A 26,992-nucleotide genomic window follows, 5' to 3' on the forward strand; every position below is an offset into this window, starting at 1 on the left:
TCTGGCTATTAAAAGATATTTCTATTGTCACAGTCACTGAGGTCATTTCTTTAGCATCCAACACGTTGCAATTTATGCACGAGACTAAAGTTCAATCCACCAAAAAAGTTTCCTACTGTAGTTGTAATATGTCCCAGGACTTGACATGAGCTGTTGTTACAATCAATCACAATATTTTGGTTCAGTAATGTGTGTATATATTCATATTGAATGAATCCCATTAATTACTACATTATAAAAGAAACAAGAGGATAAATAGAGGTTAAACAGATACATGACCTATGTATGCAATCTGTCATAACTTTGTACTTTAAGATAAATGAAATTACTGTAGTAAAATTCCTCTGTTGTACTATTTTTTTCAGGAAGTCCGTGGATCTCTTAAAAGTCTTTTCTGGACCGGACTCACTGCTCAGCACACAGCGATTCACTATTTGGCAGCAAGATGAATTAAGAAAATGAAAATGGAGCTTAAATCTTGTTTCCTTGTGTTCTGTTTCCAGTCCTGTTTGTTTAGTAGGATTTTATATGAAAACCTCTATTTGCTGAATGGTTGTCCATTTGACCTTAGCTTCATGCATCACTCATCCCCTACTTATATTTCAACAAGAAGCATGTGTAAAATATCTCTCCCGGCTCTGTTTCTGTCATTTGTGTGCTGCCTCTCCCCGGGCCCACACATCAGTCCAGGTTTCAGGAGTGTAAATCAAGAAAAGAAAAACAAATGACACTACTCACTAAAGACTCTCAAAGAAAATAGATCAATTCTGTGGCAAAGCATTAGTGTGAGGTTCAATCTAGTCAGTGCTGACACATCCAGTCAGTGTTACAGATGCGTATTGACAGAGAAATCAGCAGGCAGGCATTTAGTTTTTCATGCTCAACCTGCTGCTTGAAAGAGAGGTCGACCATCAAGTCTAGGGTCAGTTGTTGGTGACCTGACTTCTTCTGGCCATGTGTTGAAATGTCCCTGGACAACACACTAAACCCCTACGATGTTCAAAACACCAGCCACAACAGGAGAGTGTTATTCAACGGAGGGCATCTGGTATTTAAACCCTGCTCTAAATAAATGTGTGGACCATGATCTACTGTGGCAACACTCATGGGACAAACAATAAATAAATAAAAAGAAAAACTGCTAATCTGCTCCTACCTTCAGGTTCAAAGTTGAGACAGGAGCTGTCAATGGGGTCAGGTGGTGGGGGGCATGAAAAGGGACCATTTGCACCTTTTACTTTACACATTTAGCCTAGAGTATAAAGAAGAAGAATGGATTTACTTTGTGTTAGTCTGTTGTTTAGGCTACAACTGCATTTACACCAGAACTTGAAAATCATTTCATAATTTCTGTTGGATGGTGACCCTTGGTTACCAATGGATCCCATCAGGCTCCGTTCAGGTATCCACCCTCTAATCTGGCCTTCACGTATCCTCAATGTATAACCTTAGCACTTGGTTAGTACGTTTTTAATGCAGTTACATGTCACTACCTGTGGAACCCTATAGCAGGACAGTTTTAAAACTATTTTCCAGTAGTTAGTTGCATCTTCAAAGGGATTTTCGTGATGTCATGATGTCAAGATCTATTATCTCCTCAGGTTGTGTCCATCTGCTACAGTATGTGGCCACTGCAGTCTGTACATAGCTCTGAATGTTTGTTTCACCATATGCAAACATGTATTTATTGCAGTCCTAATACGTTCTGGATGTTCCCTTTAAATGCACATAGGAACTTTGACCAGGTCCTCTAGTAACATGCTTGGTATTAGGGCCCTTTAAAAACAGAAAAACTATGAAAGTGTCTCTAGCAGCAGCAGCCAAACATTACACAATATGACAGCTGCTGCGTTCCCTCCCATCTGCTTCCACAAAAGTGTTCTGCTTGATCGTGAACGCAGCGTGATGTAGTGTAGAGTAGGAACCGTGGGACCTGCCTCCTCCAGAGGACAGCCAGTGTCTGACAGCCAGTGTCTGTCCTCTCACACGGCTGACTGCAGGATGGAGGACATGAGCCGTGAGCGGAGCGCGCCAGCTGCTGCAGGGTTTGGTCCGCGGCTCTTCTGACAAACAGCCACACGGCAGGAGAGACGGTCGACGGCCTGTGGTGAACCTCTGTGAACCTCTAGTTTAAAGTTAGCTGTGCAGCAGGCGGAGAGTAAAGCATCAGCTGCTCTTTGCTTCCACGTGGATTCGCTGGTTCTTCCCCACAAAGCGCGGAGCTGTCAGTGGACTGAGTGACCGTGTGGTGGGAGGAAAAGCACCGATCGCCATGAGAACCCGATTTCCAAGTGTTGCTGCTCCCCCTGAACATGTGCGCCATGTGTCCGCCCGCGCAGCGGACCTGCGGGGACCGGCCGAGCTCCACTGACCGCGCCTGCGCCTCGAAGTGCGGCTGAAAATGCGTCTCCTGTGGGGGCCGGCGAGCTTCTTCCTCGGCTTCGTAGTCGCTCAGACGTGGAGCGTTCACACGTCGTGGGGAAAGTGGGACTCCAGGGAGCGCAACAGAGATAATGAATTCGAGAAGCCGAGCTCTCAGCCGCACATCGTTTTCATCCTGGTGGATGATCAGGGCTTCCGGGACGTTGGGTACCACGGCGCCGAGATCAAGACCCCGACGCTGGACCGGCTGGCAGCGCAGGGCGTCAAGCTGGAGAATTACTATGTGCAGCCTCTGTGCAGCCCGTCAAGGAGCCAGCTCATGACCGGCAGGTAGAAAGCATTAGTTCCAGTCCCTCTAGTATCTGTCAGGGCATCTTTGATCAGCTGAGAGAGCAGGATACAGATCATATCCAAATAATCAGGGGTTGCTTCTTTTTTGTGTCCTGCATACAGAGTTAAGGGGCTTTTATTTTAATAAAGCTACATTTCATGAATTGTAAACAGGCTAAACTAAAACTAAACTAAAAGTGTTGCACTTCTCTTTAATGTTACAGCCAAATCATATAACACGCCTGGCTGGGACTTTACATACATTACAAAGGATGAGGAGGTAGAGCATATAGAGCATATCTACTGATGGATGGATGAGTTTTACTGCTCCTGTTCCAACCCATTCTCTATTCTAACAGTTTCTATGAAATGGAGATATATTCCATTTTGTTCTTTGTCAGACGTACAGGATGTCTCAAGTTCTGTTAGTAATGATAACATTATACTCATCACAGCAGGGCTTTCCCCAGGAAACTGTTTAGTAGAGGTGCCAAACGCAACTGGATCTACTTTTCTTTAACTGTAAAAAAGGTTTTTTTTCTTTGTCAACAGTGCAGTATGCTGCTCCGGTTCATTCCTGCAAACCCACAGTCACAAAGCTGCTGATCTGAGTCAGATAGCAGGTTTGCACTGTGAGTCGACCTGTTTCTGTGTCTGTCTGTCTGTCTGTCTGTCTCTATTTGTCAGCACTCACACAGAGTGGCAACCTGTCAGGGGGGGACCCAGTGACAGCTGGGATAACCACACATGACAGGATGAGTGGTTTAGCTAATGGGTGGATGGATGATACGTAATAATTTCTAAGTGAACATTCTGCTGGTGTTTTTAATGGGCTTCACACGCTGACTGCAGCAGCTAAACATCAGCACCTACAAGAGGTTAAGTTCCAGGTACTAGAAGGAGGATGGGAGGAGAGGCCGTACCCTGTGATTGACCAAGCATCGTACAGTAAATGGTCCAACAAACATATCTGCAACCAAATTAACAACAAACATTTTCAACTTGTTGCACATTTTAATTTTAGGTCAGGTGGGGAGTCTGACCTAAAAGCTGTAAGAAGCTGGATAAGGTACAAAATACAACTCTGATAGTGGAAACAGAAATAATTGTGGAGCAAAAGCAAACAGTAAAGTTATTCCACCAACTATCTGTTGGAAACTACATACTGACTGCTCTCTCAGTTTACCTGTGCAGATAAGGAAATTAAGAAGTTTAGCAAATCTGGATAAAGTGTTGTTTACAACCTCTCTCAATCTCATCTGATTGCTTATGTGGACCTAGTTTTATTGACGTCTGCATTCCAAGATCCCAGCAATTACTTCGGAGAGCACAGTGTTCCCATACCTGATAGAAGTGATAATGACAACTGCCAGATGTCACCCCGTATCACCCCATTTATTAGTCTAAATGAAAACACTGCCACTTTTGCTGACATAGCAGGAGTAGAGACAGTTCAAGGGTTCAATCAGCGCTCTTGCATGAGAACTGCAACCGAAGGAACAGTTGATGATGCTGATTATAAAGGTATCATCTTTCACTCAAAGATGTGTTAAAGCTGTTCACACTAGCTGCATGTAAGTTTGCACAAAGGCAGCTGTGGAGCAGTTGGTGGAGTGCGTCATCCACACACCTCAGAGTTAGTTGATTGATCTGTGGCTCCTCTGGTTCAATCACTGGGGGGCCCTGTGACCCCCAAAGTGGAACGTTTCCCCATGGGATGAGTGAGGTACTTCAAAATCAGCTTAAAAATAAATCAACATGTTGAGTGCATGGTGTTTTTCAGGAAAGCCTTCAGTGTATTTGAAAGTGAAGTGCACAGTGACAAAATCATTGCTGTAAATTCACTTCTTTGGTTCAATCGACATGGTCAAGAGTTGCACCAGCAGCAAAGCCTGTGACACAGCTCATGGAGCTATTTTAAAAGACCTAAGTGCTGCAATTTGCATCTATGATTGAACTTCTTAGTGTCATAAGTCAGTCAAATTTGAACACACGGGCATGATGCACACATTTCTTCATTTAGCATGATGTGCATTATCTTGAAGTTTATCTTTGATAAACAGTTCCTTTGTTGTAAAATATCCATAACTCTGCTTGTAGAATCCATTTTATTCTCGAACTTGCTTGAGAAAATCTTCCTTTTAAAGGTTTCCTGTGTATCACAGTGATCCATGGATAGTTGGCAGAACATCCATGTCTACGGTGCAAACAGAAATTTCTATTAGGTAATTTGGCTTTTTTTTTATTTCTAATGGTGTCACTTTACCAAGATGTACGCTAAATCAGGATCCAAGTGCGTTAGACCACAACTGACAAAACATGCACCATGGCAACATGATATGTTTTGTTTACAGCTACCAAAGTGTAGGATCTGTGGAACAGTCTCGATTCTATCACAGCGTGAGATTAAGAAAACCCCTCCTCCAGCAGCAGCTAGTCAGGTGGTCTTGAGTTAAGATTTTTAAAACTGTTTTCAAATCGGGGCTTTAACAGTGTTGCCTTAGCAACCAGTTAATTTTCATTGGCTGGATGGAAGCTGTAAAGAGATATTAGAGGGTGAAGGGTAATTATACAGTATCATCGGGGTCTATTGTGGTGGGGCTTTGTAGTTAGCTTATAGAATGTTTCACATCAGCATTTTCCCTCTTTGTACATGCAGCTCTGCAGAGCTTCTCCTCCACTGCCTCCACCATCTGTTCCACTGCTTAGCAGAAAAAGGAGGAGGCTTGCTGGGCGACAGTGTTCTTTGGCAGGCGTCCGAGAAAATAATGAGAAAAGTGCAGCCACCTCCTGGTTCCTCTGCCCTCTGTGAGCTGCTCCCGCTTTCTTTGACTGGAGTAACAAAAAAACAGCAGCTAGCATCCATGTGGAAATGCTGGTGTAGAATCAATTATATTTCCAGGCTTATATTCCTGTATGCATGGTTGCAGGGTGAAGGAATGCCACCCATCTGTCTTTTAACATCAACCCATCGCTCCTCCGTGGCAGCTGGACACACACTAAAGCTCTGGGAACAATGTTCTTTTTTAGACTTGTCAAGGCAAATATCAAAATCAGCAAAGGACTGAATGCAAAACATCAACTCTGATGAAGTTTTTATGGGTTGTTTCGGCCGGTTACTATGGCAACCGCCTGTATCTGAACTCAGCTACGGGCTCGCTGCAAATAACCATATTTTATTATGACTGTATCTCTTTTTCTCTGCTTGCTGGAAGACTTTGGTCTTCTCACCCTGTGTTGTTCTCAGCTGTCTGGAAGATGGACAGGTTGTCTCCCCTCATAAATTACTAAAAATACCCAAAAGAATGCAGAGTCAAAATACACATTGTGCTGTCTGAGACGCAATATACAGTAGTGATACCTAAAAGTTTCCAACCGTATTTAACCTGATTTGAGTCAAGACATTCTTTTAGCTCTCACCAAAGCAATGCTTAATGGGCCGGGGTAAATGCCTGTTGTGGCAGGTGGTTTCTGGAAGAGTTCACTTGCTGTGACTGCACACAATCGGGAGCATAAGCAGGACATACTGTACAGTTATTAAGGAATGAGACAATACTTAAATTTTACATTTACATTTAGTCATTTGGCAGACAGACTTAAATATTTGCAACTTGTTAAGATGTCACCTTCTGACTCGACAAGGTTACCAAAACCTAAGAGGAGAAAGAGAATAGGATTGTTGAACCATAGCAGAGCACTTTAGCCCTCCAGTAACAGGAGCTTGAGAAAGGATTTTCACGCTGGCCGCCCCCTGGGAAACTTGTGGCATCAGAGAAATTTCAACCTGTCTGGTTTTCTTTAAGCTCCACTGATGAGATTAGAGGCTTAAAGTGTGAACTTTCCTTCAAGTTGAGAGTTGTTGTGCTCCTTAGCCCATATGCCCTCCTGTTGATCTTTTCTGATAAAGAGAGGTGGACTGCCAAGAGCCATTCCATAAGAAGCACCTAAAATTAAAAAATGTTAGGTATGTTAGAGAAATGCACTCATGAGTTGTCACTGAAACATTTACATTTGTTTTACATCCATTGGCATTAATTTAAGACACTTCTGGAGTGAGCCATTTCAACTTCCGTCCAGACAAATCCAGTATGTGGACTTTGCATACATCTGATACAAGAACCTTTACCCTTTCATATTCACCCTTTTTCCACCAATTTGATTGTCCTAGCTGAAGTCACTCAAGTCGAAAAATATCAAACTCAATTAAATGTTATTATCTGGGGTTCCAGGGCAAATGAGGGGCAGACATGTAGCCAGTTGTAAAAAAGTCATATTGAATGCTCTTAAAGTAGATTAGGTGTTGTATTTGTCCAAATCTTACCAGTACATCTCCACAAACTTTCCATCCATCCACACTCATCTCAAACTTATTGTAACCTCTCAGTCACCCTCTTCTTGTTGTTCAAGTGTCCTAGAACTCTGAGTGAAACTAGTTCAGTGACAAGTGAAACAAGTGGATGTTTGAGGTGAACTATGTACGGTTCTTTTGAAAAGGAAGTCTTAAAAGGAGAACATTTGTTCATTACCTATGCCCACAATTATCTAGTATCAGATGTCTGTAAAAAAGAGAACTTAAGAGGACAAAGACCAGGAAAGGAGTGAAGCTGGAGAGATATTCATAGATCCTAAGGAAGCCAAATGAAGAGCATTCTGTAAGAGCTAAGTAAGACGAACAACTCCTAGGCTGACTTTGATTAAATGCAGAGTGCCGTGTTGTGGCTGCTTATTTGAACCATATGTGAGGAAGATGTGGAGCAGCATTACAATACAAGACCCCAGCCTGGGCAGCAGGTCCGCTCGGAAACCTCCACAACCTCAGTGGCTGGAGCAGCGGCCAATGCACTTGTCTTGTGGAACTTGGTGCTCGGTGATTCAAATTTAATTGCATGTGTGATTTTTTGGTCTTGTGGCTCAGTGGTTGTGTAAATAAACCAGAGAGATAGTATGATCACTGCTGCGTTTAAGGCCACAACTCTGCTCCTCAGTCAAGGAATGCAACAGGGCTTTTTGCCGTGATAACATGTGGAAGTGAGCCAATGTTTGCTTAAGTGTTTCCCTGGTTGTGCGCTGGATAACTATTGCAGAGATGCCTAACCCCAGACTTGTTATGTGACAGCCCATTCGCGCCCTACTTGGTTTTAAAGGAACCTATAAATGAGTCAGATTGGACATGAGTAGGGGACTGCAAGAAGGAGGGAAAATCTCCAGAGGACATTAGTTTCTGTGGTTGTTATTTTAAGGTGTCCTAAATACTAAAGACATAGAACTGTCCTTCAAATACCCTCAATCCTACAAAGTTAAGGCCTCATATGTCAAAGAGAAATAAGACAGGGATACCTCAAAAGTCTTTGCACTCACCATTTTCTGTCAAAGACCACTAGCTGCTTTGACTGATTTGTGGGGGGATCACAGGTCACACTTAGCGTAACATTCTGATTACATGGCTGTAACCTTTTGGTATGTGCACACCATCAAACCTGCAGGAGCTGTGTAAGCAGGGCTTGGGGCTGAAGCTTACTCTCACGTACACACACAGGGATGCTTTCTAAAATGTACATATGTAAGTGGTCTCTGTTCTTGTTTCTACTTTGCAGTTTCAAGCTCTACAAGGCCTGTTTCTCTGGAGTACAAATAGAAGATAATGGATTGTACATCCAAAAGTCATTTTATAGACATTTACGGGCAAGTTACAAGGCTAAATTTACCATGTATTTAGCTTGTGAAGAGTCTGGACAGATTACAGAGAACAAGGATTTACAAGCTCTCTCTCTCCAGTTAACCCTAACCCTTTAAGTTTAATCTCTCTGCATTTAAGAGTTAATTATGTGAATTGTTGTGAATGCAGCACTGTAAACAAGCTTCTTTATGTAGAAAGAAAGACATTCACATGCCAGGCTTGGTTGTTGATATTGTTGTCTAAGCCACAAACACATGTTGGCTTTACTTGTTCCCCTCATTCCCATCCCTTTCTAAGTTCATTGCATTCAAATCTTGTTGCCTCATGACAGACCAACAATGCCTCCTCTATCCCCCACTACGCATGTTTGTAGTCAGGTTTCAGTGTTTCCCCTGCCTAGACCACCAAGTGACAAGAAATTCTTCTCATTGCCATATGAAACCGACTCTCTCTTGGCACTCATCAGGGCCGGTGTGGTCTCATTTTGAATTCACTGAACTGACCTCAAAGACTTGCAATGAATAGAGGTATCAAATTCTAAATGTGCTGTATTATTATCCTGAGCAGTTACATTTTAAAGGTTCTGGGAACCATACTTGAATCTTTGGCAGCCAGCTTTGAGAAATTGTAAACATTACAGTGTCTTAAATAAGGTTTTGGAAGCGTTAGACACAGATTTTGAGGCATTATTTTTTAGCAAATCACCGTGCAGGACAATTCTCTACAGAGAACAACACCTCTGCTCCAAGGTCCGTCGAACCTCTGCTATCTACAACTGATGTTAAAATATAGGTGTGGTACCTTAAGTCAGTGGATAGGGTTTTCCTAGGAAATATTGTTAGTATATGTGGTAAAGGCCAATTCATAATTTCCACATGTATGTGTCTTCTAAAGTATCCACAATGGACATTTGGTCACTTTCTAAGTGTAAAAGCATCAGAGTGGATTCTTTACGTATGTGTGCAGACCAAAAATTTGTACTGCTGATGTTGAAGGGAGGAATCTCATTAGTTTGGAACTCCAGTGAAAATTCTTGTGTTGCAGACACACTATGAATGAGAAAGAAGAGTTTCTCTCTGATATGAGCTGACATTAGCTACTCTGTATTGGTATTGGTTTAATCTGACAAGTGGGGTTATTTTATCCCAGGTCACGTTATATAATGCTGAGGTTTAGTAAATGCCTTTGAACTAGCTAAGGAGGATTACATTTGCAATTTAGGATTTTTATGGGGACGTATTTGTAGTATCTTGTTTTGTTAAGTGTGGGATTAGAGTTCAGTTCCCTGGTGACAGTTTGGCTGCACACCACCAACCCCAGGAGAGCAGGTATCTTTCTCTCAGACAGAATGGAAGTCAGAGGTCATTGTCCTACTTCCAAAGTCTCAGCTGAGCTGTCCCACTGTGGGCCAGAAGTTGGTCACATGCTTTGAATCTGACAGCTCATAGTTTTAATTGCAGTTCTTATTATGGTGCACTCAAATAGAAAGACTTTTACAGCTGTATGTTTGGGCAACATTTATAAAGCATCTGCATTCAGAAAGCGTAGCAGACACTTTTGTCCTGCAATCCGCAGGTAAGTCTGATTCTGTGACACTATATGATAGATACCCAATAGAGCCTTGGGATTAAACAGTTTGACAAAGACCTACAGCAATAGAACAGGATCTTGTTACTTACCTTAACATTTTGGGAAACACATTTTTGTCATAGTTTCCTTTTTACACTTGGATTTCTGGCTGACTTATATAACTTCATATTACGTATATTATACACTTTGAGAGTGATATATGTGAGTAAGCACTTTTCCCAGTAAGCTCATTGTTCAAATATCACATTGATATAATTTAGGTCCTGTCAAACTTGAATTTAACAACCATCTTTTATTTAGGAACCCAACTCAGGTTTCGAACAAGAAACCCAAGTTGTTATACAATTTGCCATTTAAAACTATGACCACGTTTGTATTGTGTTGTGGACAAACTTACTATTAGTTAGTGAAGATACTCTATATACTAAGATTTGGAATCAATCGACCAATATATCTTCCAAGTCAGTTTATCAGACAGACTCTGCCTTTTTTATTATGTCATATTAGGAATATCAACATTATTTTTTAATAAAAAAATTATTAAAGCTTTTTTCATGTATTTTTAACAATAATAATTAATAGCTGTTCAAGCAATCTGAAACACAACAAGATACTCCAACTAGAGTCTAAAGATAGAAATGTTTCTTTCAAGCCTGTGCTTGGGTTTCCAGCCTATTAGTACTTTTCTGTCAGCATGCATGTATTTGCTTTGGACAAGATCCATCCTAATTAGAATTGGATTTAATATGTAATTTCCAATTCAAAGATTCTAAACAACATTGTGCCTTCAAGTGGTCTGTGAGATTAGTCCTTTGTGTGGGGAAAATTCAGAAAAATGATTCAGTTTCATAAACTTACATTGGCAGCAATTCCTGTGTTTTAATGATTTTATTGAAATGTCATACAGTGGCATGCAAACTTTACATAAAAGTAAACTCATAGAGCAGAGCCCATTTTCCTGTCTGGACCATTTTATTAGCTGCCTATGCAGCCTTTGACTGTGTGAGCAAGGAATTTAATGGAAGAATTTTTGGGAACAGCAAAATCATAATTACCAGTAAAGGAAGTTGTAATGTCATCATCATCATCATTATAATTTGGTACTTACGACAACTGATTTTATTTTTGTGTAGTAGGGAATTCAAAAAATTAATTAATGGAATAACCTGGTCATTCAGTTTATTCAGGTAGTCAGCTGATTCTTTGGGCACATACTGTTGCTGAAGCTTGACCAACTGCAGAAGACCCAGAAACCTCATTGCGGTGGTCCCACAGGCATACAAGCAGTAGGCATGATGGGTGCATCACTTAACCTGCCTCTCTTCTTACCCTGATGCCCCCATCACTCTGGAACAGGATAAATGAACCTATTAGACAACATGACCTTCTTCCTTCTTAATCTTTTTTCTTTTTTTTAGACAGGGAGTGTATGTTCTAAGGAAAAACTGAGATATTCTCTACTTAATGACCACAGCTCATCGATATACTATTTGTACATCTGTGTCTTTTTAGGTATCAAATCCACACAGGCCTTCAGCATTCCATCATTCGACCTACCCAGCCCAACTGCCTGCCCCTGGAAAATGTCACCTTGCCTCAGAAACTCAAGCAAGCAGGCTACTCCACCCACATGGTCGGCAAGTGGCACCTTGGTTTCTACAAGCGTGGCTGCATGCCCACCCAACGTGGCTTCGACACTTTCTTCGGCTCCCTGTTAGGAAGCGGGGACTACTACAGTCACTATAAATGTGAAGGTCCCGGTATGTGTGGGTATGATTTACATGAAGGGGAAGAGGCAGCTTGGGAACAGGACCGCGGCTTGTACTCTACTGTGATGTTTACTCGAAAAGCTATCAGTATCTTAGCCAAGCACAACCCTCGGAGACAACCCCTGTTTCTCTACTTAGCCTATCAGGCAGTTCATTCCCCATTGCAGGTTCCTGCCCACTACCTCGATCGTTATAAGGGTATTCCAAATTTGCATCGTCGCAAATATGCTGCAATGGTGTCTTGCCTCGATGAAGCCATCCACAACCTCACTTTAGCACTAAAACGCTATGGTTATTATGACAACACAGTTATAGTGTACTCTTCAGACAATGGTGGCCAGCCATTAGCTGGAGCAAGCAATTGGCCCTTAAGAGGTAGTAAGGCTACCTACTGGGAAGGGGGAATTAGGGCAGTAGGTTTTGTTCATAGTCCCCTCTTGGTAAATAAAGGGACAAAATGTCGTTCTTTGGTTCATATTACTGACTGGTTCCCCACACTAGTGACTCTCGGTGAAGGGACATTAGACGAAGATCTAAATCTTGATGGGTATGATGTTTGGGAGGCCATCAGTGAAGGCCGCCCATCGCCTCGACAGGACATTCTTCATAACATTGACCCAGTCTACATCAAAGCCAAGAATGGGTCCTGGAAGGCTGGGTATGGCATATGGAACACAGCTATCCAGGCTGCGCTTCGGGTGGGCCACTGGAAGCTCTTAACAGGTGTGCCTGGCTACAGTGATTGGGTGCCCCCACAGACTTTCTCCAACCAGAGGCTGACAAATCGCTGGCATAATGAGCGTGTCCACTGGGATCGGGGTAAGTCCATCTGGTTGTTCAACATCACCTCTGACCCTTATGAGAGAGTGGACTTATCTCAACGCTACCCACACATAGTGAAAAAGATGCTAATGCGACTAGCACAATACAACAAGACTGCAGTGCCGGTACGCTACCCAGCTAAAGACCTGCGCTCTAACCCTCAGTACAATGGGGGTGTATGGGGGCCTTGGTACAAAGATGAGCAGGAGGAGCAAGAGGAGGATGAGCGATTCAATAACTTGTTAACCAACCATCTTGGTAAAAGAAGGTGGAAAAAGAAAACAAAGAACAGAAAGTTGAAAAGGAAGGTAGAAGAGTAGCCTGCCCCATTTGTGAAAGACTTTAGTTGACTTTTCTCAGGGACTTATATTTCCTGCTTCAGGATTATTCTATTCAGATTCTCTAACTCAAGTTAGTTTTACTTTGACTCCAGTTTATACTGTGTAAAAACAGGATAAACCTTTTGAAATGCCTCAAGAGAATAGGGAAAAGATCCACTTATTCAAACACTACTGTCATGCCCAGACACAACTAAGACCTCATGTTAATGTTAGGGGCATTTAAAGAATGTTTATTTTTCTAGTTTCTGTTGCATGTTTGAACTGTCACCTTTGGATTGTTCTGTAGATTTGCTTAAAGTAGAAAATAAATCTTCCCAGACAGTTGCCATCAATTTTGGTGACAGAGTAATAAAGTAAGACATAGTTCTATTATGCTATTGATTGCAGCATACCAGTATTGTGGAAACAGATGTAGGATTTGTGTGATGTGTTTGTGTGTTCAAACAGAGCTGTGCTTTTAAAACTAACATACAAGGTGTATGTTAGTTTTAAAAGCACAGCTCTGTTTGAACGTTAGAATATTAGACTTGTTCCCTTTTTTAGATGATGTCTGGTCCGGCACCAGGCCAACCTGAATGTAAGACAACCTAACAAAATAAAATCTCCACACAAAGCTCTTTGTCTCCTGTAATCTGTCAACTTTTGTATAGTTAGCATTTTACTCCAGCCAGATTTCCTTTATTCTAATGAAAATAAGTACTCTTGTAACGGGAGAAGTTCTAACATCTCTTTTACATTGAGAAGCTGACACGCAGCCACCAAGTACATTATTCATGGAAAATGCATTAAAGTGAGATCTGACCATTGATAAAGATCTAATTGCTTTCTTATAGCCCTTCAACAATGTCTGCCTCGTAAATTATGGTGAACCTGACAAAGTAAAACTCATTGGAGTGAACATAACTTGCAATCTTTAGAATTATATTTTATGCATTACGTATTTTGCTCTGTATCCGTGAAAACAGTCCTCAAACATCTAAGATAAAATGTGGATGACTGACTGTAGCTCTTCATGAGTTTTGCTACTCAGTTGTTTGTTAAACTTTACTGTATATGCCAATTAACTGTGTTAATAACACTAAATCACTTCTACATATACTGTACATACAAAGATTTTTAGTTGCTCACTTTTGCCTAGATTGTTTGGTTGTCTTGTTAATAATGTAACCAAGCAGTTTTCAAGAGATCTGGTACAAACCGAGACCTTGAAAGTTATATACACATGAAACATCAGGAGCTCCAGGAAGAGGGGCTTTCCTATGGAAAAAGATCCAGGCTATGCTGCTCATGCTAACTTGAATCAGCCTGCCTCTGCACACTGCTTAGAGCCAAGTTATGACATCAGACCATTCAAACACTGACTCAACTTTCACATCGGCCATTGCGTTAACATCTTATGCTGGTACAAAGATGGTTCTTTTGAATTTTACTTCTGTAAATCCCATGCAGGTGGTTAATCGTACTGGCTTTCCTCAGCTCCTTCACACTGATTTATTTCTACAGGCATGATTGTACCCATGGGAACCAGGATTTACCTGGGTATGCTCTGCTTCATTCTTAGCCATAAAACAAGGCATGTCCTCTGTATATTATGAGTTACAGCTGAGAATTATAGGAGATCAGATTCTTATTTTGTTGCGTCGTTCTGAATTTCTTCTCCCAAGGGCCATAGGAGCAGTTAAATCCAGTATTCTAAGGGAGTTCACATTTGCTTTCAGTTATGGGCATTAGCATCCCTCGTATGGGAAAAAACTATGGGCATTTTCCCCCTGTAACTGAGCTCTGAGGCAATACATCAAACTCCCTCATCTTGCCTCCTCATATTAGGAATAGTCATTAGAGCTCATTGGAAATGATATGAGAAAATAAACCAGACGGATGACAGAGCAAGAAAGCTTTGATCAAAGTGGGAACAGGATTTTCCTGGCTTTATTTAAACTGTGGCACCATGCAAAACATATAGTTTAGGTTCTTGAATGATCAAGGTGCAAATTAGCCACATTACATGTAGCCAACTGGAAAGAGCTGACCACTTGACTGCCAATAGCTTCGTTAGAAAGAATGACTCAGCAGACTTAGACTCTAGAGCACTGTCAAGTGATGAAAATTGAAAAAGAAAAATCAAGCAGCTGTTCAGAATTAATACATAATCCATGAAATATTGTGTGAACACCACCCAAAAATGCCAAAACACATTCAGCACTTGCAGTGTACCCACTCATAGTATTACATTCTGCAGGGTTGTGTGTTCTAGCAACCTGCCAAAAATGGGACATTCCATTCATGTGAGGAGTTGACGTTTTTTCAAGTGCTTGTACAAGCACAAGAAACAGCTGTTGTCGTGGGTTTTTAGTGACATCATAGGAAGTCCAGCCTAGGGAATGTCCTAGAAAATCAGCACAAATGTGCCAATGATGAAGATGATGATATCCTTTTTTGTGTAGGATGCATGGGAGTTTACACATACAGAACCTAATACATGCTGGAAAATACATACACTGTATTGTAAGAGCAGATCCACCTACATGAGTTAGACCAATTTTGGAACTTTTGAAGCTCGTGAGAAGTGTGTGAGTGAAGACCATCTTTCTTAGCTAATCATCTCTCTGCAGAAATGGGGATTTCCTTTAATGAGCAATTTCATCCATGCACAACTGGAAGTACTCTTGGCCTTCAACAGAGGTCCAGCACTCCCACTACACTGTGTCTAGTTAATGACCCATGGCCCCATTGTGCTCTTCCTTAAAACCACTCCCTTAGTATCTTGGTTTTTCTTCCTTTCGTTGTTGGGAACTTGCCTGTATTGATCTTCTGCTCTCACTCCCTTTTCTGCCATTCCTTTTCTTTTGATCCCTGTTATTATTCATGCTTTATTCATGATCTCTCTCTCGCCCTTCTTTGCACAGCAGAGGTCCTCCGAAGGTCTTGCACAAGTCCAGACATGTGGAGTTTTGTTGCTGCCCCAGATGTGTTGCAAGGAAGGCCTCAATCCTCCACACAAATATAGTGTTGTCATCTCTCAGCGGTAATCAGCCCCAAGGCTTGTTGTCCACTTGCCACAACTTACAAGAACTCTTCTCCCTCCTGTCACTCTTCCTCACCATCTCTCCTGCAAAGCATGTTGAGGCAATTTTCCCTCCACGCTCACTAAACATCAGGCACAGGATAGTGTGTGCTGTGCTTTATCCAGAGTGTGCCACGACGTCACTTCTAAATCCACTAAATCTACTTTGGAACAGCAGTGCGATTTCATTCACGTTACACACATAATTACTGCATTAACAGTTGAAAACATTAGTATATGTTGCTGTAAGCTAACATTTCTGTGTATATACTGTGTAAGAATTGTAAACAAAAGATAGCTGGAGCTAATTGTTTTTTAGGAAGACCAAAACAAGGAGTTAAAAGATGCTCAAAAACGTAGCTGCAAAGGGCTGCAGAGAGGCTAGTACAACTATGGGTTCATCACTACCAACAATTAACTCACAACTCATATTACACATGTTCATTTAATCCAGCATGAGCATAAACAAACTAACGCAGCTTTAAGAAACAGGTTCCATTTTTTGCAAGCATTAATTGTTATTTATTTTCTCATAGACGACTTGACAGGGTTTTGATTAAATGAACTATTACAGTCTGTACATGCTTAAGCACTCCACAGAGCCCTGTATTATAATGTTAAGATACCACCATTTCCATGTGGCCTCAGGGATGAAACTACCACTTTAGAATAGTAGTAGTGAATGTTATTCAATAGTATTCAAACTTTAGAGAGCATCTGTGTGCACATCTGACTCAGTAAAAGGGTCATAAAAATCAGAAACAGCAGTTTCACCCAATGGGTGAAGACAGAACATTGTTTTCCTCAGTAACTAGCTGCTGACGTAATATTCAGCTCATCTCATCCTCGTTATTCAAATACACACAATCACATCCTTGTTTCATTAACCATGAGGACAAAAACATGAGGTCATGTACCACCTGCTGAGCAAACATCCAAACTTGCTGTTTGGTTTAAATCATTAATGGTGTGCTCCAAATGAGGTGTTGAATACCACTGGCATTAATGAAAAGCTGATGTCATTGGTTATGTGAACATACTTCCAGAATTATAGAATCTGTATTCTATTACTTTCTGAATATGTATTTACATTTCCTTTGTGCATTAAAAAGCATTTCATTCATTCCGGTTTTATAGATAGTTGCTATATACCTCTGTTTATGATTGGATCAATTAAAGAAAAACATTATATGTTTTTCTTTAATTGTATTGTGTGTGATGACATGGACTACATTTGCATTGATTAACTTTGTGTCTTCTCTCTCCTGTAGTTGTGCTTCCTCTCTCTATACTTTTCTGCAGGTAACATCAGCCTTGGAGATGTATGCTTTCAGAGTGCAGTTACTGGCCCTACCAACCTGCCCACTGTTTTTCCTGCTTGTTGTTGTTGTTTGTTGCCTATTCTTTTCTCTCTCTTCTTTCCACTCACCCCAACAGGTCTAGGCAGATGGCCGTCCACCCTGGGCCTGGTTCTGCTGGAGGTTTCTTCCATTAAAGGCGTTTTTTTCTACCCACTGTCGCCCAGTAGTAATTCTGTATACCGTTATATTTTGTAAGGTCTTAAACCTTACACTGTAAAGTGCCTTGAGATGACTTCTGTTGTGATTTGGCGCTATACAAATAAAACTGAATTAACTTGAAATAAACTGCACTGGTGACCAACATCGTAGTTAAAGAAGAGGTTAAGGTCATCATTTACTACATCATCTCCAGCTGGGCCTCTGAGTCGCCTCCTGGAAGGTTTATTGAGTAGAGTGGGGTATATTACTGGTAAGTCCCACTATATCAGTGCTATTGGGTCAATATATGGCGTTATATTACCTTCATATGTTTTTCTTAAAGTTGCTCTATCCAACAATATTTACAAGAGATCAATGAATGCTGTCTTCTCATCTCTCAGAAACTTTTTTTCAGCTTGTTATTTCTCCAACATTACTTTTTTTTACTTGTTCACTCTCATAGTTTTAATAGTAGGCAGCTGCTTTAAGATAATTTTTCAGTGCACAGAACTATTGAAACATCAGGCAGACATGTTAAGCAGGCAGCTGGTGAACATAATGAGGTAAGTTTTTTTTATAATTCTATCTGAAAAAACAAAGCCAAATTGCCTAAACAGTTTACTAATAGAGAGCATGTTCACCATATTTGTCTGTGTTGTGTTTGCACTGCTGTGTGCTGCCCCTAGTGGTCAAACAATCTGTTGATACAGCTTTAAGTTTTAACAAGCAGCATGTCAAGAGAGATAAGGGCAAAAAGTTTTGTTCCTTCTTATTTTTTTAATACTCTCTGCTTAATTAGTTATTGAAATGCTGTACAGTCTGAATTTGCAAAGCAAAGTTCCCACAAGAACATATTTAAACCAAGGCAAAATGAAAGACAAACAAGTTGTACAATATAAAATAAAAAGAATTTAAAAATACAAGAAAGGCTATGACTTGGCAGCCATCCAACGATCCTCACTGTAAAAACAGGGAGGTCGGAGAGGATAAGGATGAGGAATCGCCTCCCTCTAATTTTTCCCACATGGCGTCATGCTGGATCACTCAGCTGTTCACTGTACTGGCAGAAACCCAGTTCTCCACTATACTCCACCTTCTTCTTCTGTCAGTTTTGGAGGAAAACAAATGGATACAGTTCAGCTGTGAGACTTGAAACCTCTTCACCTGTCACAATCCAGAATGTGTGAGGGAAATCAGAGGCAGTGGAAGGTTGGACAGTACTCACTGCAGTTTTATGGTGTTATGACTTCAGCCACAGGATCACCTGCATGTGTATTCTTCTAAAACACAAAATAAACATACTGTATGTTCCGACATTTGGCCTTTACAGGATTAATAATGATGGTTTTAATGGGCAGTTTTTGGCATTTTGTAAATGAATAATTAAAAACGAAATAAATAAAAATAAAACACGTGAGAAGACAGGACTTGAGGTAGTTGACCTCTTTACAATGAAGGACTGGGATGAGACAGATGACAAAACACACATGGTAAAACCCAAGCACATTTTTACACATAGGAGAAATTAAATGAACATACAGAAAGAGAGAGTGCGAAAGACAGAGCTACTGTACAAAGGGATCTATTAAGAAGCCGTTAAACTGCAGAAACACAGCATCTGTCAAAACAAATTATTTTTCTGAATGTGTAATCAAATATATTACACTTTTCCATATGATAATATGTAAAGATACAGTTGATGCCCATGTTTCAAGCCTGGGCTGTTTGTTACAGTGTGTAACTACAGAACATGTGCTTTACAGCTGCAGTAAAAGCTCCATCTCCTGCAGCCTCCTGGGTCTTCACACTGACCTTCTCTTCAGGCCTCTCCCACCACCAGATGGGAAGTTTGGAATATCTCCATATATGAACTCGTCATGTCGTCTGCAGCTCACGCCAAGACTAAGTGAAGAAAAATGTACGGCTGTATGTTGCAATAAAAATCTGTGTCTTCAAAAAAAAAGGTTAGACCGCCTGTGAGCTGTGAAAAGCTAAAGAGGAAGATGTTATGTTGATGTTATGAGTGTTGGGTCGATATCCTACAATAAACATGTACAATGAGCATGTGATTTAAAAAGGGGTTTCTGTTATTGAAAACAATGTGAAGTAAGGACTGGGGATACGCATGACGTCTGATGTCTGATATCCATATACAGTCCTCAAAAACTCTTTTGCTGTGCACTGAGTACACGTTGAGTTTGATATCACAAGACAAATATGAGACACAAGTTCAGAATTTCAGTTTTTCTTTAATGCTATGTGCGCCCAAATGCGTGAAACAACAGAGAACATACACATTCTGTAAGATGGTCCAAATTTTAACTGAGCAAAAGTCAGGTGTGTGTTGTTAGTTAACCAGATTGTTCATACAGTAACTAGCTCTAAATGGTTTTATCTTTTGGGGGTGGGTGGCCATCTGCCTCAACTGGTAGGGGTGAGTGGAAAGAGGAGAGAGAAAAGAACAGCGGGCAACAAAAAACAACAACAAGCAGCAAAACCACTGGGCAGGTTGGTAGGGCCAGTAATTGCATACTGGAAATGTACAGCTTCAAGGCCGAGGATACCTGCAAAAAAGTACAGAGAGAGGGAGACAGAGAGGAGGAAACACAATGACATCAGAGAGAAGACACAAAGTTAATGACATGCAATAGTGACATTTGGATGGATATAGGAGAGGAGCTCAGTGTATCAGACTAACCTATAGCAGCATAACAAAGAGACTCCATTCTGGACACACATTTCTCCAGCAGATGTCACCAGTAGCAGTAGTTTCCAAACCTGTGAATCATTCACAAAATGAGGAAGAATTATGCTGGGATTCAGAACTTCCTTGGCACATAGAGTAACACAAATGAGGTAGCCGTGCTGCTCTAGTACTTTAACTGTTAGATTTAGTAAGTGAGTGTGCACTGTCCTTTAGTTTCATTTCTCATGTTGACAATGAAGAAAAAGAAAAACTTTGATGAAGTGTCTCGTGGTCCTGTGGTGAATGAATTTTGAAAATGTTGCTGGTATGTGTATTGATTTAAAAAGCCAAGTCAAGTCATTTTGGTAATCTAATCCACAAACTGTCATTACAACCAAATACAAATGTGCGTGCTAGAAAGGTCAACAGCGTCTTTTCAGTCTACAAAAATTGCAGTTGGGCTCTAATTTAAAAAAAACTATGGAAAATCCGGACACTGAATCAGATCTTCAATTAGATCAGTGTTTAATGTGGAATATTTCAAGACACCTCTGCTTGTGCTGAGGAAACAGGACAAGCCCTGAGGGTGTGTAGGGACGTCTATGACAATACATGTTCACTAGAAGGCAGCAGAGGGCAACATGTTGAGGAGTCTCTACAGTAGAGTCTAAAAATAAGTCATTGCCATGGTGATGGTGCTGAAGCAGATAGATTTAGACAACATAGGGTTTGTTTACCTCTAACAACATGCAGCCATCCTCTCATTCCTCACTGAAATGTCATTCATCTGTCAGCAGCTGAATGGGAGCTGACCCCACTCTGACAGAGTTGGTGAACACAGGAAGCTGCCAGTGGTTGATTAGATCAGATTACGGGCTAAACAGGGATTACTGGAGAGCCAGTTCACAGCAGGTGTGCCAGGTGAACCCAATCAGGCTCTGATGTCATTTTGGTTCTGACTGGGAAGATTTGGGGTTTCTTTTTCAAGCTGGGTTCTTTTAAGAGCTTTATGTGCTTGATAGACTGAAAGAAGTATCCCAGTTTTACAGCTACCATGACCTGATTACTTTGATTAGCCTGTAGCTTCCTACTAAAAACAGATCTAGTATATTAGGTCTTTGGCACCTTAAGGCAACTGCTCCTGCCTCCAGGACTCCATCTGACAGTGTACATTTCACAATTCAGCTCAAAGTAATGGTAAAATGATGGCAGGCAGAGTGGTAGACTGGTTCTACTTCTAACCACAGGGTCAGAGGCTCCTTGGTTCCAGCCAAGTGTTCTTAAAAAAGACACTAAACCCCAAAGTGGTAGCACCTTGGGTTGCAGATGTCCTCAACAACAAATTCTCCATGGGATCGATACAATACAGGATTTTCAAATGAAATCAAATCAGTGACAGTAACATCCAAAGCCATCTACTGTGTAACACCAGACTAAGAACAACCCGAAAAAGGTCAAAGATCACTGACCTGGAGTCAGTGGTTGACCAATGAGAGATTTTATACTTAAAGCATTGATCTCCAAAACATATGATGCTATATGAGGTTAAACTACAGCATGTGAAGGGATTTCAAGTATGTGTGTGTACACATGGATGCCAAACTGCAGGAAAATCAGAAAAATGAGAAATGAAACCTCTGGGCTGGTGTCACGATCACCCTCAATTCATTCAGATGCTGCCTTATTTTGCAGGATCCCTAGCACCTGTCTAAGTGTATCTCACACACACACACACACACACACACACACACACACACACACCACCCCTAACTGAAAACCTGCCTACTGCAGGTAACAAGTGTGTTACACGTTATCATATGACTAGGTCCACACTTCATTTTACTGAAATCATGTATACAGAAAGAGATCATTAGAAATGTAGGGACGTAGGGAAAATGCAAATAAAGTCAAATCAATGTTTATTATGAAGAAATAACAGACAACAAGTTCACCACAACAACATTACTACATCTCATTTTTAATTATTGAGAATCTAAAAAACAAACAATCAAGACCTGAGTTGTACTTTCAGTGTCTTTATGGTGGCTCACACCAGTAAAACCAAACCCAGCCTGAGGAGCCCTGTGTTTATGGAAATGTGGTAGGGTGGGTTTTTAGAGACACTGCCTTCTCTGTCAGGCAGAGCACATTAAAGGAGTAAGTAAGGAAATCAATTCTCTGTAAAACGAAAGGAGGCAGTTCAGCTGCGCGGCGTCTAGATGGAGCCGCGGTGCAGCTTTTCCAACAAGGAGCGATTCAGCTCCGTCCAGCTACACAGCGCGTACCGACAAGGAAAGCCTTCAAAATAAAATCAAATCAAATAGAAGCACACGGGTTGCTGGAGCACAGAAAGCCTCGCAACACTTATCACCCAAAGTAGCAGGTGAGTCATTTCCGTAGTTTTTGCTTTACTTTCAATTACCTTTTAAAATGTGCAAAAAAAAAAAACGACTTAATTTTACATATAGGCTGTCTTCACAATTGGCTCCAGAAAAACACAAAGACACATACAAATACATTATATGGAAAGAGGACATAATATATATATATATATAATAACGCACGAATAGATTTTGTAATTTTTTGGCCATTTCTCTATGTTTCACATGAATAGAAAGGCGTAGGTTGGGGTTTTATTTTGAAGGGCCGCCGGCGGATGCCTGACACCCTATATAATCCCGTTTTGACAGCGGTCAACTAATCCAAGTGTCAGCGGAGACAAACACGACAGCGGGTCGCGACGTCCCTGTCAACTCCAGCAGTAACCGGGGTCCGAGAACAAGCCGAGGGAGGAGAGACGCCGAGCTTTCGACGCACCCAGGAGTCTTTGCTAAACCGCTTTCCGACTTTACTTTTAATTTTCTTCGACGAGAGGAGACAAGTGGCACTTTGGGACTCACCGGGGAACGGATTTGTGGAGAGTATCAGAGTAGCCGCTGTTCGCTTCCCCACGTCGGTCTCCCGCTCACCTAAACATGGCTTCGACCACCTGCACCCGGTTCACTGATGAGTACCAGCTGTACGAGGAGCTGGGGAAGTAGGTTCTGTTTGTTTACTTGACACTTTTATTCCACGTAGAAGTAGTTGAAGTTGAAGTTGAACTTGATGCTACTGTCGGTAATAAGATTTACCGACGCCTCCGCGAGACGCCTCCGCGAGACGCCTCCGCCTACCTGTTCCTACCTTGACCTGTGGGCGCGTGGAAGAACGCCGCGCGAACGCGCTCAAACATCTGGTCACCGATGAAGAGCGCGAGCGCGAACGGTGATTGACATGACAACATTTCTGTTTGATATTTGCTGAGGAAATGTTTTAATAACTGACGAAGCAGTGGATAAAGTCGTGTCGGTGGAAACGTAGAGAAACGTAGCACGGCACAGTTGGCGGCTGGTCAGGAGCTGTGCTCGGACAGGTTAGGACATGTGACGAGGAGTGAAGTGGGAAGACACGGAACATCAGTAGCTAACAAACTACTAGCGCTCCTCACTAATTAGCTGTTGTATGCGTTTGCGCAACTTTCTGGTCTCTAATGGAAAAACGCGACGGGTTCCCACTCTTCAGTGGTTTTCCTGCACTGATTAATATTATTAACTAATTGTATTTGGTCATGCTGAAACGTTAAGGTGTGCACTGCACTCGGTGGGTATTGACACAGATAAGCGCGCTCTTCAGTCAGGTGTAGCACAGGGTGTGGCTCTTGTAGGTAGTTCTTACAGCTAACTGCAAAACCACAAACCTATTAGATGTTCAGCTAGTGGATCCAAAAAAAAAAAAAAAACATCACAGAGGAGAACTGGGAGCTGATAAAATGACCTATCGGACACTTTTTCTGCAGTGTGACTCAGATTCATCAATGATCCCGCTACAAGTAGTAGATTTTCCTAAAAGAGAGCCACCTGGAATTGCACATGGTCATTTAAATTCTTGGTGTAGCAGCTGCAAATGATCAGAATGACCACCTATTTTCGTCGATCGTGAGGTGAACGCTGGAGTGATCTCATTTAGAGGAGGTGGAGGACTGTTGCTGTAACCAAATTTAAAAGCGAATACCTGAACATTAAGGGGTCCACTGATTTGTTGAAACTTCTCTGTTCACTAGGTGCACATGCCTTCTTCCATTCACATATTTTCATTCATGGAAAAATGCATCCAGCGTCTGTTTCATTCAAGTCCAGATGTTATGTGGGAATGTTTTATACCACAATGAATAAATGAATAGGTAGCAATGTCTGTTTTTGCTTGTTAACCCAGTGAATTAAAAACCTGACAGTACGTATCAATCTGTCACGTTGCATCATTAAAACCAGAAAATGCTCTAAAGCAGTCAATAACTGCATTGCAAACCAAACATCCAGCCATGGTGGACTCACACTGGCCCTCTGTTATTACAAATTTGGACACGCCCACTCAGTGCTGCTAAACTGTGCTTGATTGACATCTCCCTCACTTCACAGGCTGCTTTGTTGCACCTGTAAGGAGGTACAATGTTCCACCTTTTACAGCTTGTGTGTGTTTTACTCCAATAACTATTTGGAAACTAAGTAACATAAACAAAATCCTGTTGTGCTCTTGATGTCACTTTACTGGAATTTGATTATACCTACCGTCTGAATGACTGTGCCGAGCATAACAGAGGGTAGAAGAGTGTAGCAGAGCAGAAGGAGGGAGGGCTGGGAGGAGCACCTTTTTTTAGTAATTCATTAAAGTACTTCCAGCATTGATTTTAAAACAAATATTCATTGGTGTGAGCACATTGTTGTAGAAAAGTAAATGTTTAATGATTGGTGTCATTTGTCTCATGACATGCCAGCTAGCTCTGATCCTACTACACTTAAGGCATACTGACATTTATGTAGCACTTACTTTCCAGGACTATAACACAATTAAACTTAAATCTGATTTTTTGACAGAGTACCAGTAAAATATCTTTTATACAGACTAAAGCAACAGAAAAATAATATAAGAGTAAACGGACTCAATTCTAGGTTCACTTTCTTGCTTCTTCTGGAGCTTTTGTCATTAGCACTGTCTCCAGATAAAAGCTCCAGAACATGCAGCTGCAAGATGAGACTGTGAGAATTCATTTTACTTCTACCAAAGTGAAGAATGAGCTTTGTGTCTTAGTTCACTTTGGTGATCATTTAGGGCTGTCCATGTGCATTTTGGAAATTCTGACCTTCGCTTAACTCTCTGTGTTGCATAGGGGTGCGTTCTCCGTGGTGAGGAGGTGTATGAAGATCTCCACAGGGCAGGAATATGCGGCCAAAATAATCAATACCAAGAAGCTGTCTGCTAGGGGTGAGTACTTGTCCTCACCTGTGGTTCTTTAAGGTAATAAAAATCTGGTGTGATGCAACATGAGGCTGCTGGGTTAACTTGTTTGTGCAGACAGTTTAAAAAAAAAAAAAAAAAAAAAAAAAATGGGGCAGCAGGCCACACTTGGACGGTATCATTGCTTGGAACAGTTCCTTTTCTAGCAACTCCAGTGAAACTGATTTCCTCTTAGTTCCTGACTGTACATGTGTTCTCACGTTTTTACAATTTTTCTCCCCGTCTTATCTTAAAATCCACTTTCACTTTAATGCTTTCCTTTATTTAAAAAAAAAAAAAAAAAATTGCTTTCTACCTCCAGTCATCAAAGTGGCAACAACATGATGGAGGCCTGCTGCTCCTTTTTGTGACTCATTCTGATATCAACCACAGGCTCTGGTTTCTGATAAGCCACAGATGAGTCATGGGGCCGGCTCTTACACTAAAACACAAGCCAGTAGAGGTAACAGTGACAGAATTGAGGAAAAACTCTTTCGCCTCTTTTATTTCCTTCTCTTTATCATTACCTGAGCACTGTTGGGCTCCTGATCCGTGTGCAAGACCCTAATGGTCTCATGGTGCACAGCACACAAACACAAAAACAAAGGAGATAGGCTTGAAAAGACAGCAGCAGTGGCAGCTCATGGGGCAAACGGGGGTTTTCCTCAGTTTCAGCAGCTGCATTAAGCAAAGCATAACTGGGGAGTACATGTGGTTTAAAAAAAAAAAAAAAACTAACAATGAAACAAAAACTAAGTAGCAAAAGTAAGTAACAAACCTTGAATTTATTCATACCTTTCGGAAGATGAAAGCCCAACAGAAAACAGTTTCTGGTTTCCCGGATCAAATTATTGTTGTTCCAGTGGGGAGAATGTGAGCAATGAGAGGGAGGAGAGCAGAAGAGAACAGGGCAGATGTTTATAGAAGGTGGCGGGGGGGGTCACGATTGATTCCCTGGCTTGATTGTTTGGCTGAATGCCTTCGCTGAGCCCTGAGCATCCGTCACCTGAAGGACAAAATGAGTGAAATGGAAAGACGAGAAGGTGTGTGTATGTGTTGGAGAGAGGTTTTTGTACGAGGTAAGCCAACTTGTCAGGAAGCCAAAAAGAAAAGAGGATAAACCCAGTGGAGCTTTTAATTATTTAGGCAAGAGAGACATATGGTTCAATTTCTGAAGTCTTGCATCTAAAGGTCTGATTGATAATGATCATCTTCTTTGGCAGGAAAGCAAATAATTATTTTCACTAAAATAAGTGCAGTCCAGATAGACTGGAGATCAAGTCTAGTGAGCTAATTGGCAAAACTCATTTTTGTTTATGACGTGAATCACTTGTACTTGAAGAGAGAAATTTAAATGTGATGGGGGAAGCAAATGACTGTGTGTTATTCAAGAAACCCATCATTTTAATTCAGAATTCATCATCACTTCAGTTCCCTGTGGCCACTACTGCACATTTCCCTAGATAGCCACACTGCTACAAATTGACTCACTGGTCATGTTGACTAAGCACAGTATGGTTAA

At 41.3% G+C, this 26,992-nt stretch overlaps 2 protein-coding genes across 5 annotated transcripts in view; both read left to right on the forward strand.

Moving 5' to 3' along the window:
* The first annotated feature begins 1,897 nt into the window (after positions 1 to 1,897).
* On the forward strand, positions 1,898 to 13,511 carry arsj (arylsulfatase family, member J). The gene is made up of 2 exons (XM_026352360.1): positions 1,898 to 2,712; positions 11,492 to 13,511. The coding sequence occupies exons 1-2, from the start codon at positions 2,402 to 2,404 to the stop codon at positions 12,888 to 12,890; spliced, it is 1,710 nt and encodes a 569-aa protein (XP_026208145.1). The 5' UTR covers positions 1,898 to 2,401; the 3' UTR covers positions 12,891 to 13,511.
* A 9,327-nt stretch (positions 13,512 to 22,838) lies between these two features.
* Positions 22,839 to 26,992, forward strand: part of camk2d1 (calcium/calmodulin-dependent protein kinase (CaM kinase) II delta 1) — a 75,916-nt gene continuing 71,762 nt past the window's right edge. For 2 of the 4 annotated variants that reach the window (XM_026353555.1, XM_026353556.1), the window contains exons 1-2: positions 22,842 to 23,197; positions 25,364 to 25,458. In XM_026353555.1, the coding sequence (XP_026209340.1) occupies positions 23,136 to 23,197; positions 25,364 to 25,458 (157 nt within the window). In that variant the 5' untranslated portion in view covers positions 22,842 to 23,135. Of the gene's footprint in view, positions 23,198 to 25,363; positions 25,459 to 26,992 lie in introns of all 4 variants that reach the window. The other 2 variants (XM_033326793.1, XM_026353558.1) reach the window with 2 other exon arrangements.

The sequence above is a fragment of the Anabas testudineus genome, chromosome 18 (genome assembly GCF_900324465.2).
Source record: "Anabas testudineus chromosome 18, fAnaTes1.2, whole genome shotgun sequence".
Lineage (NCBI taxonomy): Eukaryota > Metazoa > Chordata > Actinopteri > Anabantiformes > Anabantidae > Anabas > Anabas testudineus.